The 14,720-nt window shown below is 22.9% G+C and overlaps 3 protein-coding genes across 3 annotated transcripts; 2 read left to right on the top strand and 1 right to left on the bottom strand.

Moving 5' to 3' along the window:
• Positions 1-6,842: 6,842 nt before the first annotated feature.
• On the top strand, positions 6,843-8,919 carry SRAE_2000307900 (Si:ch211-81i17.1; the record flags this gene model as incomplete). Its single annotated transcript, XM_024654230.1, has 2 exons — positions 6,843-8,225; positions 8,278-8,919. The coding sequence occupies 2 exons, from the start codon at positions 6,843-6,845 to the stop codon at positions 8,917-8,919; spliced, it is 2,025 nt and encodes a 674-aa protein (XP_024507622.1).
• Positions 8,920-9,945: 1,026 nt separating this feature from the next.
• SRAE_2000307800 (Hypothetical protein) lies at positions 9,946-12,263 on the bottom strand (the record flags this gene model as incomplete). The annotated part of the gene is made up of 4 exons (XM_024654228.1): positions 9,946-10,016; positions 10,159-11,828; positions 11,996-12,067; positions 12,187-12,263. 4 exons carry the CDS (start codon positions 12,261-12,263, stop codon positions 9,946-9,948), a joined length of 1,890 nt encoding a protein of 629 aa, XP_024507621.1.
• A 32-nt stretch (positions 12,264-12,295) lies between these two features.
• SRAE_2000307700 (Bromodomain and Protein of unknown function DUF3512 family-containing protein) lies at positions 12,296-14,663 on the top strand (the record flags this gene model as incomplete). Its single annotated transcript, XM_024654227.1, has 3 exons — positions 12,296-12,301; positions 12,700-12,841; positions 12,901-14,663. 3 exons carry the CDS (start codon positions 12,296-12,298, stop codon positions 14,661-14,663), a joined length of 1,911 nt encoding a protein of 636 aa, XP_024507620.1.
• Between the last annotated feature and the right edge of the window lie 57 nt (positions 14,664-14,720).

Here is a 14,720-nt window from a genome sequence, read left to right as displayed (position 1 = left end):
ATCTATTTTTGTTTCTTTTTTTTTTATTTAACCATTTATTAAAAACTTCTTTAACTTTATAAAAAAAAAAAAGTTACTTAATAGTAGTTCTTAAATGTATTTTATTTACGTATTAATCTTTTATTTTAAAATTAAATATACTTTATTAATTACTCCTATACTGTATAATATTATATATATATACTCATAAATAAAAGCAATAAAATAACTACGTATTTAGTTTCTCTATAAATTTAGAATTGCAAAAAAGTACATTTTTTTTTATCCTCTCCAGGGTAATAGAATCAGTTGAAGTATATATGGAACCATAATTTAAATACCAACATTGACCAAACATTTAAAAATCATATTATCATTATGACTTTTTGATATCTTCAATCTCAAATATCAAATTTAATGTTAATATATATATGGAGTTACACTATTATTTACAATGTTATGTTCTACCCATTTTTACAAGTAATTCTTTTATTTAAAATATATATATATATATATATATATTTGAAAAAATTAATCCCAACATATATCTAGTTTCATCTTATCTATTTGTATGCTAAATTAAGTATTCCATTAAAAATTACAATAAAAAGTAAGTAGATAAAGCATGCTACACATTCTTAGCAAAATGTCTTAAAGTTTATGGCTTTTTATACATCTTATAAAATATTATATTTAAAATATAGATTCATGCATATTTTTAAATATACTAAGAAGTGATTTTTAAAAAGTACATTTTTTTTATGAAAAAAAAAATTTATTTTTAAATAGAATTATATTTGCTAATAACTTTATTTTATTTATAAAAATTTATTACGGAGTTAATCTTTTTTTAACATATTTTTATTATTGTTTCTTCTTTTTTTTTTATTAATTACCATTGAGAAATTTTTATTAATTATAAATAGATATATATTATATATAGATATATCTCTTTTCTGTTATATATATATTTTTTTTTTATTATTATTATTTTACAATCATCAATAAACTATTTTAACAATAATATAAGAAGTACTTGAAAAGAAAAAGTTAACAAGTCTTTTTAAACATTTACAACTTCTTCAAAAGATTACTTTTCATCTTGAAAGAAAAAAAAGTTAATTTCTTTTTGGTAGATAAACCAAAAAATTTTATTTAATGATTACTTTTTCATTATTATCATCTTCAATGTTGTAGACACAAATAACTATTTACCAATCAAAATTTTGGCAATTAACATTTATATTACATTGAATAATGTTTTAATTTATGTGAAATAAATTTAACATCAATTAACAAAAGGTTTTATACCATAACATTTTAAATTTTTTTTTTTTATCTCTTAAAATTGATGTTGAGTTTGTTAATTTCTATAAAAAGAGATATTACATTTTGATGACAATATGTAATATGCCAATTTATTTATTTATTTTTATAAATATATAATTTTTTACTTTCATTTTTATTAATGATTGTATAATAAAAGTTATCATTTTCATAAATTTATCATTTATATCAAAATAGTATAAATCTGTCAATATTAAATATAAAAAAAAAATCATAGTTATTTATAATTTTCTTTATATTATTCTTATAAAATTTTACCATCATATAGAAATGGCATAAAATAATTGAATATGTTAGTTTTTACATAATATTTATTAGAATATATTTCTATTTATAACGCCGAGGTTGGCAGTAGTATATATAGTATAAAGAAAATATATTTTATTATAATACATTTTTTTACCCAATCACTCAATTTCTTCATACACACATTTTTGATATTATGAGGAGGGGGATGATAGAAAATGAACCAGGAAGAAAAAGAAGAAAATCGTTTATTTAAAGGAAAAATATATTCTATGGATAAAATTATATTTCAATGTATATTACTTGTAGGTGCCAAAATATATTTTATTCATCAAAAACTTTTTGACATTTCTTATACTTCTTATTACTTTATTAGAAGAGAATATTTTATTAATTTATTAAAAATGTTTTACAAATATATTCTTTTTTTTTTTGACACATACTTAAGAAGAAATGCCATATTTTGTTATTATCTTTAATATTTTATATTTCACTAAATCAAAGAATAAAAAAAAAAGTTATTACCAGATGGAAATTTGTTTAATATAATAAGCAACAAATTTTTTACTCCACCATTATTTTAAATATACAATATTCTAGACATAAACTGTTGTTTATAGAATTTGTATTATATTATTTTTATAATAAAAAAAAATATATATATATATAATAAATTAAAGTACTTAACAAGTATTTTATATAATATCTTTTAACTTAAAGCTATATTTTATATTAAAATTAATATATTAAATGTTTTTAAAAAAATATATTAATAAATAAATATTAAACAAAAAGTGTAAGACGTGAGAAAAGATAAGAAGTTAAATGAATTTTTTTATATATATTTTTATAAAATAACAATAGAATAAACTAGTAATATATATAAATTAAATGAGATAATAAAAAAAAATATATATATATATATTTATGTTCAAATATTTAGGTTATTTAATATTATTATATTGATATTAGTTAAGATAATTTATATATAATCTTCTTTAAAATATTTGCACTTAATATGACAAGAAGATGATGATAAAAATTACAATCATGTATAATTTGTAATTTTATTTTGTAAAATGTTATTTAAAATATAATACATTTTATTACTATAAATATTAATATTATCTTTTTGTTTTTATTTTTTTTTTATTATTTTTTTTTTAATTTTTTAAAAGCTTATTAAATTTGGTAATTGGTAATGATGTGTAATATTACTTTATTTTATTTTTTTATCATTATTAGAATAAAAAAATAGTTCATGTTTAAATTTAATTATACTTTTGAATAATTTAATTTATTTTTGTTTATTTCTTTTCTTGTATAAAGAAAAAAAAAATTATATTAATTAAGAAGATTCATTTTAAATAAGATGTGATAGTTAAGAAAAAGGGAAATGTATGATATATAAAAGTAGGAGGAAATGAAGTTTTGACGCGGGTAAAATTATGTTGTTTTTTTTTTTTTTAATTTAAGTGTCATATTTGTCCTAAATCAACATAACTTTTTACCGCTACATTTTAACGACATATGGAGGTACATATACATATAAAACAGCTTGTTGAGTTTTTGTGATCATCGCATTAACTTTTGAAATTGTACAATCAATCGTTAAGTTAATAGTATTCTTAGACAAGAACCTTTTGGATCTACATATATATATATGTTATATATATATATAATAATAATAATATATATCTTCATATCTAAATCATATAATACATGTTTGTTTTACTCTATAATAATAATTCAGCGCTTGGTCAGTTTTAACCTCATTTAATATATAATGTAACTAAAATAACAAGTGCGCATTTTATGCCATAACCAGCTGCTTTCTCTTAATAATTGGATTTTGATAGTGTCTTCCATGAAAAGCTAAGATAGTACTTTTTCATCTTAGTATATAGTTATCACAAGATTAAACCTCTTTTCTATATACTAACTTTGAATGTTTGCATTTAACCATATGGACATTTGTCTCAAAATATATGTCGTCACATTTAACTACATTTACATTGCCGAAACTTTTTTACTTCTTTATTCTTATTACACTAACATCATATTATTATTATCCTTTTTAAATTTATATTATAATTTTATAGATTCAATTTTATTATTTTTATACCATTATATTATTATTATATATATAGTATAGTAATACATTATGTATAATATTTTTAAAACTAATCTCATTTGTGTAATTATTAGAAAAAAGATTTTTTTTTAATGCTTATTTTATTTGAGAATATTATTTATATATTTATATTTTTTTTTTTAAAAACTAAATATAAAATTATATAAAAGATATATATATATATATATATATATTATTATACAGAAATAAAATATATTCTTTTTTCTTCTTTATTATTATTTTTTATCAATTTTTTTTTTTCTATTTTTGTCATATAATATATTAATATAACTTCTTTTTTGCCATTATTGTTAATGTTTTGTTAAATTTGTATATATGAATATATATATATATATAGACATATGCTTATAAAAATACTGCGACCGTATCATTTTCAATATCTTTTTCTTTTCCTATCATAAAAGCATTCAAAGGAAATTATTTTAACTTTAAATAATAGACTTTATCTATAATCGTTTAATATTTCAAAGTATTTTAATTCTATTCAACAAATACTTTTAGTTGTTTCTTCTTGTTATTATGAAAGAATATCTCTCATACCTCTATTGTTTTTTTTTTACATTATAATTATGTTATAATAATTATTTGAGATGATTTATCTTATAATGATTATATTTTTATTATTATATTTGAATAGTAAAGGTTATCTTAATCTTGTACTAAGCTTTATGTACTTTTTTTTTAAGATTTTTTTATTTTAAAAAATTTACTGAGAATGAAATTTTAATGATGGCGTGAAAGATGAATTGAATGATACGAAATATATTTTTTTAAAGTTATTTATTTTACTAAAAATAGTTTGTGTGTAAAATAACAAATTTAAAAAACATTACATTTATATAACAATAATTTAATGAAATGTTATGATAATTTAACCTACAACTCTTTCAATTTTTATTATAATAAAATAATTTAAGTTTGTAAAATATTAACCATTAAAATAAAAAAGAAATGACGATATTATTTTCTTTAATTTATTATATATGTAAAATAATTCATATAATAATTAATCATTCTTTTCATTTCCATAAAAAAAAAGTTATTAAGTAAAGATATCTATTATTTAAAATTATTATACTTATTTATTTTTTCTTTTTTTTTTTCTAAAGAATTCTAATCATCTTCTGTGACCATTATGTTATATATATATATATATATTTTTACTTCGTTATATCTTATTATATATAAGTACCAATTCTATACTAGACTGACTATGTAATCTTAAAAATGAAACTTTTAATTCTTCTTTTGTGTCACCTTCTTATCAGTTTAATATAAAAAGTTACATTCTAAATATATTTATTAGTTCTTTGAGCATTTTGTAGTTGTTAAGGAAATAGTTTATCATAATTTGATCTTTTTTATTTCTTGAACTTTTGTATTTTTAACTTTAAAATATACAATTTTTAATATTACACCGTATCTTTTTTTTTTTTCTAAAATTTATTTATCTTAATGAATAAAAATTTATAAAATTTATTTATGATAATATGTATGTTATATATATATATATATTACCTGTAACTATATATTGAAAAAAAAACTATCTACTAGAGTGTGAAATGGAGAATGTATATCTTTTTTTTTTTAACACTCATGTTTTTGTATATATTTTTAATTATTTACTAAATAACCAATGTGCTTTTTTTTTATAAAACAAATTCTCATTTTAAATTATGCTATTATTTTAAGACCTCCCAAAAAAAAATTATTTTTTTTTTTTTTTCTATTCTTAGTAAAGAGTTTTTTTTAACATTTAACTATTTTGGTGGGTAGAGTATATCTATTTAATAATCGACACCTTTTTTTCTACTTATATGTATTATGTTACACGTCTTCAAGCATCTGACATATATGTGTTTTACATAATATGTTTTACATTCTTCTGCCAATGTCAGTTAAATCTATGTTGATAGAGGAAAGGCCGTTTTGTATAATTTGTACATTATAACTAACAACACGCATAACATTTATATAAACAAACTTTTTCATACTACGTTGATTTTTTAAATGTTTAAAACTTGCAATTGAAGGAAAGTTGCGCGACCTTAAAATCAAAAAAAAAATATATGCGTATGCGTTCGTTGATTGCGAACTGTGGCATATAATATATACATACCGATAATATAAATATATATTTGTATGTCGCGTCGCTAACGAATAAGTGAAGAAAAGAGAGAATATACGAAGATAAATGTTAGTTCTTTGGATAATGAAACAAAAAACTCTATTCATTTTTATTATTTTTTAATTAAAAATTTCCTAATTTCTATAATTTAATCCCAAACCAATATATAATTATTTTTGAAGATATACTTATTAGTGTATTTAGCATTATTCGCGTTTATTCAATTTTTAACTGACATTTAATCATTCTTTCTTTTTTAGTGATAGTGCCTTCGGGACACTTCAAGAAATTAACACAGTATTTTTATTGAAAAGCCATTTAATATAATAAGGGATACGTAAAGTAGTATATATTTTTTGACTTTTATAATTTTTACTAACTAAATATTTTTTTTTTTTTTTGGAGAATATAAAACGACAATTGAATAAATATATTTCCTTATCCTACATTAAAAGAAAAAAGATATTACCAATATCATATATATACTCATTAACTATCAATAAAATTAACTTCAAATAAAAGAAACAATATTGGAATTAAAAAACTATATATATATTTTTTTACGGTTTTTCAGAATATTGCACTAATAACTTATCAATCATTCATTTTCAATTGAAATATTAAAAACTATATTATAAATAAAAAAAAAATACGATTTCTTAAACTAAAGAAGTATCAAGAAAGTTTTAATATCATTGCCCTTTGTATATTATTTATTATTTGTTTTTCTATACCAAGATATATACAAAGAACAAAAAAGAATTATTACTAATTTTTTATTATTACTAATTTTAATTATCATAAAGAAAAAGGAATCTTTTTTTTTTTAATACATTATTTTACAACTATACTTGATTTGACATTTCAAATATATATTAATTAGAGGAATTAGTAATTGTTCAATTTTACAAGTTTCAAAAACAAATATTATAATATTTTTTTTGTTTATTATTTTATTAATACACTAATTAATATACAAATATTACTATGTTTCCTGGGCGTCATCCTGTAAGTAACGGAAATATGCCTCCCAACAATTTTCAAGTACCTAATCCTGGTGGATTTAAATCATCAATACCTGATTATTTAGATAGAATTAAGGAAGAATTCAATCAAATGAATAATCAACTTCAACAATTAAGAGTTGAATTAGATAAAGTATCACAGGAAAAAGATACACTTCAGCGACATTATATGATGTATTTTGAAATGTCTACTAATGTTAGTATGGAAATGCATAAACAAATGGAAATTAATAAAAGACTTAGTGCAATTTTGAATTCCGTAATACCATTATTGCCTGCTGATCATCAATCATCTGCTTTGACAGCTAGTGAAAGAGCCAAACAAATATCTGCTTCAGAAATCCAACAAATAATGAATAGTACATTACATCAACAACAAATGGGAATGATGGGAAATATGGGAATGTTAGGTAATCCTGCTGCTATTGCTGCAATGGCGGCAAGTGGTCCTGGTGGTATGAATCAAGCTGCCATGGCTGCATATGCAGCTGCTGCTGCTGCAAATATGAATCCTGCTCTTAATATGAATTTATTAAAACAATCAATGTCTCCTGCTATTACAACACCTAATAATTTATCATCTCTTGGTAACAATGAAACTAGATCACAATCAAGAACAAAATCAAAATCACCATCAATGGAACCTTCATCATCAAAGAAACAACGCCTCGAGGATAGTGAGGGTGATTTAGAAATAGATGTATCAAATGATGATAATAGTAATCCACAAAGTGGTTTAAATTCATCAAATGGAATTAAGCAGGAAGGTCGTGAATCAGTTCACTCAAATCTTAGTTCAGATTCAAAAAATGCTTTGAAACAATTTAATGCTAATAATACAGCAACAACTGATATGGATGCTATGGCTTCACAATTACTCTCAAATCCTAATTTAGCATCATTTGCCGCTGGAAGGTCAAATATTAATATTCTTGATCCTACTCTTCAAGCACATATGATGGCATTAACTGGAAGAGGCCCAAATGTTAAACCATCATATAGTTTCAAGACAGATTCTAATGGTTCATATCAACCAGTTAACTTTCCTTCAGATGCATTTACAGGTCCCGGTATTCCATCAACTTTCACAGTTGCTCATACTTTAAATCATGGTGAGGTGGTTTGTGCTGTGACAATTGACAATCAAAATAAAAATGTTTACACTGGTGGTAAAGGATGTGTCAAAATTTGGGATATTACAACAAAAACAGATGGTGTTAAATCACCATTACATACATTAGACTGTTTAAAAGATAATTATATTAGGTCTTGTAAACTATTTTCAGACGGTAGTACTTTAATTGTTGGTGGAGAAGCAAGTAAAATAACTATTTGGGATTTAGAGGTAATTTATATTAATTATTTTAAAAATATATAATTAATATTAATTTTTTTAGGCTCAAAAAATAAAATGTGAATTAGATAGTAATAGTCAAGCTTGTTATGCTTTAGCTATTTCCAAAGATAACAAATATTGTTATTCATGTAATGCTGATGGAAAAATACATGTATGGAATATTGATTCACAAGAACTTATTGCAACTTTACCTGGCCATCAAGAAGGAGCATCATGTGTAGATTTATCTTTTGATGGATATACTCTCTGGACTGGTGGTTTAGATAGTACTGTTAAATCATGGGATTTAAGGGAAAATTCACAATTAGAATTATTTGAATTTGGTCATCAAATATTTTCACTTGGTTGTTCACCTACAGATGATTGGGTTGCTGTAGGAATGGAAAATTCAACAATTGAAGTTTTAAATCATGTTAATAGATCTAAATATACACTTCATATGCATGATAGTTGTGTATTGTCATTAAAATTTGCCAGTACAGGAAAATACTTTATATCAACAGGAAAAGACAATGTATTAAATTGTTGGAGAGCTCCATATGGTGCAAACATATTTCAATTAAAAGAAAATAGTAGTGTGTTATCATGTGATATTTCAGCAGATGACAAGTATGTTGTAACAGGATCAGGAGAAAAGAAAGCTACAGTATATGAAGTAAATTATAATAAACTTGAGAAGTGAAAATAACTTTAAAAAAAAATGCAGATTTATTAATCTTAAAATTTACTATTTGCATATAATTTATCATACCTTTAAAGATTGTTATTTTTTTTTTTAACATTTTAATGTATTTGAGGAGACCATCCAGTGTCATATCCTGATCAAAATATAAAAAAATAGAATCTCATTTATGTTTGCCATCAATATATATATATATACCACATTATTTTTTTAAGTAATGTACATTTGATTTCTTTTAGATCTGGTGTCCCCTAAAATAACTTTTGTAAATAAAATTTTTTTTCAAAATTTCTTAGTTTTTCTAACATAAAAAAAACATGGGGAATCAGATAAAAAAAAATATTTGAAATTTTGAAACAATTTTTTTCTACACTAAAAAACAAAAAGCTATAAGAAAAAAATAAGAAAAAAGAGGAAAAAGAGAAATAAAAGAAAATAAAAGGCAAAAAAAAAAAAATTTTTTTTACATAAATAAAACTTTTGGATCTCTTTTAAAGTTGGAGACTCCTAAAATGACTTTTTAAATAAAATTTTTTTTTACGCTAAAAAATCAAAAATTATAGGAAAAAAGAGAAAAAAAAATTTATTGAATAGGTACAATTTTTTTATATTGTATTTAGTCTTTACTTACTTATTAAAAGTATAACTTTATTGTTTATCTCAACTATATATTATTATAATTGATCACATTAAAAGTACAATTTATTAAATCTAACGTGAATTTATTATGATAAAAAATACAATTCGTTTTTTAAATATAGAAATTTGTATTTATTTTTAAAAATTTGTCATTTTGAGTCATATGTTCAGCTATTTTCTGTATATGGAAACAATCGTCATCCTAAATTTTCTATTCAGAAGAAATCCTCTTAATCTTTTGTTATTTTCAATGTTATCACGTTCTCCTTTTTTATAAAAAATATTCATCCTTTTTTTTAGTTTAATAAATAAAAGGACAATGATAAGCTGGTACTTTCATAGACTCAAGCGTCAAGTAATTTAGTAAATAATAAAAGCAGTAATGACTTAGCGAATTGAATTAGGATTTACTAAATCAATCAAATGTTTAAACTTCATTATTGTTGTAATAAGAATACCTAAAAATATTAATTAATTTCAAGAGTATTAATAATAAAAAAAAAACAATAAATAAATGCAATATTTTACATAATAATAAGAAAATTAATTACATAAAATTAATTATATAATTGCACTTTTATTAGTAAAAAAAAAACTTACCAGAATTATCAACATGAATAATAGAATTTTCGTAAGAGTAATCTTGCATATTTTCATTAGTTGAAATTCTTCCATATGCATCCCTATAAACCATCAAAACAGCAAGTACATACTCACTACCCTTTGGGTTACCAATTTTTTTTAAAAATCTTTCAGAATTACAAACCATACTTCTCAATGATTGACTATTATTAGAGGTTACCTCAGGAAAATCTTTTGGAAATACATAGATATTGTCAAAATGTATAATATCTTTTTCATTTTCAACTAACCATGACAAAGCAGCTCTAGCACCACGATCAACATTTTTTTGTGAATCAAGTGCTCTAACAACATATGGATCAACACATATCTGAACATTATTCTTATTTTTCATATATTTTAAAAAACCAAGATGATGTATAAAGACATCTTCTGTTGGTACCAGATAAGCAGGAATCATGGTTTGTGCAAATCTTACTTTTTCAACATGACGAAAATAAGCACGTGAGATACTTTCTCCATTAATCCCCCCAATTGAAAGGCAATTATCTTTAATAGCAAATTGATTGTTTTCTACTACAATACTACTATTAGCATTTCTGCGTATTTCATTGATAAAACAAGCAGATACAGATGTGGCAATATTTAAATGTTGTGTTAATGATGGATGGCGTGTATTCCAAAAATACATTTTTTTACTCCAATCTAATTTGTATATTTTTTCTAAATCACAACCAAATATATTATTAGCACAATCACAAAATTGATATGCCAATTTATTAACATTATCCTTTTCCAAAGGTGGAATTTTTAATTCTTGTATAGGTGCTAAATTAAAAAACAAATCAAAATAATCTATCATACAACAACATAATAAAATTTGAAGTGCTTTTCCTTTTTCTGTTGTATCGACAGGTTGTTTATTCAAAAAACGTAATATAGATTGTGTAAATTCATTAGTTGTTTGAATCATAAAAATAATTGATTTTTGATCTTTTATCTCATTTGATTCTTTTCTAACAACTTGGAAAAGTGATATTTTTGTTAGAAGTACAGTAGTAAGATAAAAATCAAATAATGCTTCAACATCAGTTTGTGAAACATATGGAGGAATAAATTGTGTAAATTGCATGGCATCAACATCCATATCACTTTTTAAAAATAAAACAACTTTTTTAACAAAATCATTATCCATTTCACGATCAGAAGTTGGACGGCATTGTCTGGCATTTTCTATACCGTTATTATAATTACTAAATTTTATATGTACTCTAAAAAATATCTGCAAAGCATGTAAAGGACGTTTTAATTCAATTTGAACTAAACCAATCATATTAAGAACATGTCCATTTTCCATATTACTCTTATATAACATTTCGTAATAACATTTAGCGCGTTCAATATAAATCTTATTATCTTTATCTATATCATACACATATCTGCAAAGATCACCCATTTTCATACGACATTGATAATCAAGAGAAGGATAATTCTGTACAATTTCACCAAATAAATTTATAGAATTTTGAAAAAATTGTATAAAATATGGTTTGTCATCAACAGATAGCATTTGACTTCTCAGAAATTTGGCCTGTCCATAAACACCATAGTTCCACATTGCAGAAAGAATTAATTTTGCATCATCACTAGAACTGCCTTCTAAGTAACTTTTGCATTTTTCCATAAACCTGAAATTTCATAATAATTAAATATTATTAAATATATTTTATTTATAAGATCAATGATCTTTTTATTATCAAATATAAAAAAAAAAGTTTTCAAGAATAAAATGCTATACAAATATAATCTATTTCTCTATCAAAAAGACAAAGAAGAAAAGGAACTCAAAACATACCGGTCAACAGCTTGCCTGTATTGAAGATTTTTTAACAATTCAAGTGAAATATTTTTATTCTGGTTGCTAATACTTAAGGCAATTTTCTTTATTTCATCTATCTTTCTTTTTTGTTGATGACCCTGTTGGGACATAATATGCCTGTAAAAATAATAGAAACAATTAGATAATTAATGATAATGCAAAATTACTAGCAATTGTTTGAATTGGGATGAAAAATATGTATATTAGAACTGATTGCGTATGTGTGTGTACAAGAGTGTAACATAAAATAGTAGAGAAAACAGTGATATACCCATAATGAAGGTAGGCTCTTGTGCCAGGCATCTACACAGAACATTATACATATTTCTCCAATATAAATTAGATATGCGTCCGTTTGCTTGGCTTGTTGTCTGAAACATATTTTTACATATGCACATACACAAAAATTTGTGTATATGTATATCAAATATATTTTAAATACTGTTGATCATTATTAAAACACACTCAATAATAATATAGTGATAAAAAATTATACTGTGAATTTTGTTACCAAAGAATATATTGTTAAGAGAAAGTTATTCAATAATTTTTGTTTGGTTTTTTTTTTTTTTTTAAATGTAGTAGATTTGATTAATTTTATAGTTATAATTATTTATATAATATGAATAATTTTACTTTATTTTGTACTATAATAACATTATTATTATAAATTTTTTTAGTTTAATAAAAAAAATATGGAAAATCAGGAGATAGATAATGTTGATATTAATATTCAAGAAAAATCTCCAAGTGTTAAAACAGAAGAATCAACACCAACAGTTCAAGTGACTAGAAAACGAGGAAGACCTCCTCTTGATCCATGTAAGATTAATATAAAAATATTTTTATTTAATATTTATAATTAAATTTATTTATTTTAGCATTAAAAAAATCAAGTAAACGAAAATCTATTTTATCAACACCAAGAAGTGATAAAGGGGATGGTTTTGATGGAACAAATGATGAATCAGATAATGGGAATAGTGAAAATTTAAAACAAGAATTTGATATTATGGGTGGATCTTCTAGTAAACGTGAAAGGAGGAAGACAAAACGTGCTGAAAGTCCAGATAGTATATCAACAAATGGATTAAAAAAAAAACGAAGTACTGAAAAAAGAGAAAGAAAAGAAAAAGAAAGGGAGGAAAGAAAATTAAAAGCATTAATTAATGAAGAGGGAACAACTAAATTAAGTACAGTTGTTGAATCACCTCCTGTAATAAATAGAAAACCAAATTATAGGTCTTATACACCATTTCAATTATTTTGTAATCATATATTAAGGAAGTTATCAGCAAAAGATCCAGAAGAATATTTTGCATATCCTGTTTCATCTGCTGATGCACCTGAATATGATAAAATTATAACTAATCCAATGGATTTTCTTACAATAAGAGGAAAAATTGAAGATGGTTTATATAAAACAGTACGTGACATGGAGAACGATGTTAATTTAATTTCTGAAAATGCTATGATATATAATGCACCAACAACAATATATTATTTTGCTGCTATTAAACTTCAAGGAATAGCAAAGTATTATTTTTCAGAAAAATACCTAGAATATTTAAGAGTATCTCTTCCATTTGGAAGACAAGTTACCCACGAAGAAGCTGGTTTAAAACCACCTAAAGTTTATCCTATTATACCACCTAGAGGACGAAGTTCCCAACAATTAAGGCATTTTATTTTTGATGATGATGGAAAGAAATTTAGTGATTTGTCAAATGGTAATACAAAATTAACGACAGAAGTTCCAAAATTAAAAGGAAAATTAGCTTTTTTGGATAATAAGAATGGTGCAACAGTTTTAAATGTTTTAAGTGATGAACATGTAGGAAGAACTAGTTATACGATTGGTGATTTAGTAGGAAAATTAGAAAGGGGTACACCTGGTTTATTAACAAATTATGAACCAATAGCTTTAGCTAAAACACCCATTGGTTACTTTGATTATGGTCCATTTACAACATTTGCACCACAATATGATTCAACATGGGCTTCAATGACAAAAAAAGATTCAGATATGTTTTATAATTGTTATGGTAGTCGTGAAAATACAGGTTTGGCTTTTCAAATGATGAACACAATTAAAGATTGTGATGAGTCATATATTAAAATAGTTAATGAATTATTAGATGAAATTACAAATGGTGAACATTCAAAAACCATGGAAGAATTTAAGACAAAAGATGATTCAGATTCAGATGATGAAGAGGTATCAAAATATGATTTATATAAAGATGTGCCAGATGACAAATTAATAGATAATATACTAACACTTGAAAATATTGGCGTAGATTGTGGAATAATTAAAGAAATTAAAGATCTCATAGGAGTGAAGACATATCAACAGTTTACAACTCTTGAAGAATTGCAAAGGCAAGGAAATGTACATTTGAATGATTTAAATTATTTACAAAATCAAAGATTATCCATGAGACCACCTGTTACCTTATCGCATGGTATTCAAGCATCTCAAGCTGAAATAAATTTGGCTGAAAAAGTTGTTGATAATCTTCATACTCAAATTTCTGATTATGCAAAACCTCAAGATTTAGTACAACCGCAAGTTATCCATAATGCTCTTTCTATTGATGATGGTGATGGAATGGATATATTAAATGAATTTTTTGATTTATAAAGTGAAGCATTTAAAAAATGATAAAATAATATAATACAATCTTGTCATTACAAAAGA

This window comes from Strongyloides ratti, assembly GCF_001040885.1.
Source record: "Strongyloides ratti genome assembly S_ratti_ED321, chromosome : 2".
In the NCBI taxonomy this organism is placed as follows: domain Eukaryota; kingdom Metazoa; phylum Nematoda; class Chromadorea; order Rhabditida; family Strongyloididae; genus Strongyloides; species Strongyloides ratti.
The sequence above is the reverse complement of the archived record's forward strand: the minus strand, read 5'-3'. Positions and strand labels throughout refer to the sequence as shown.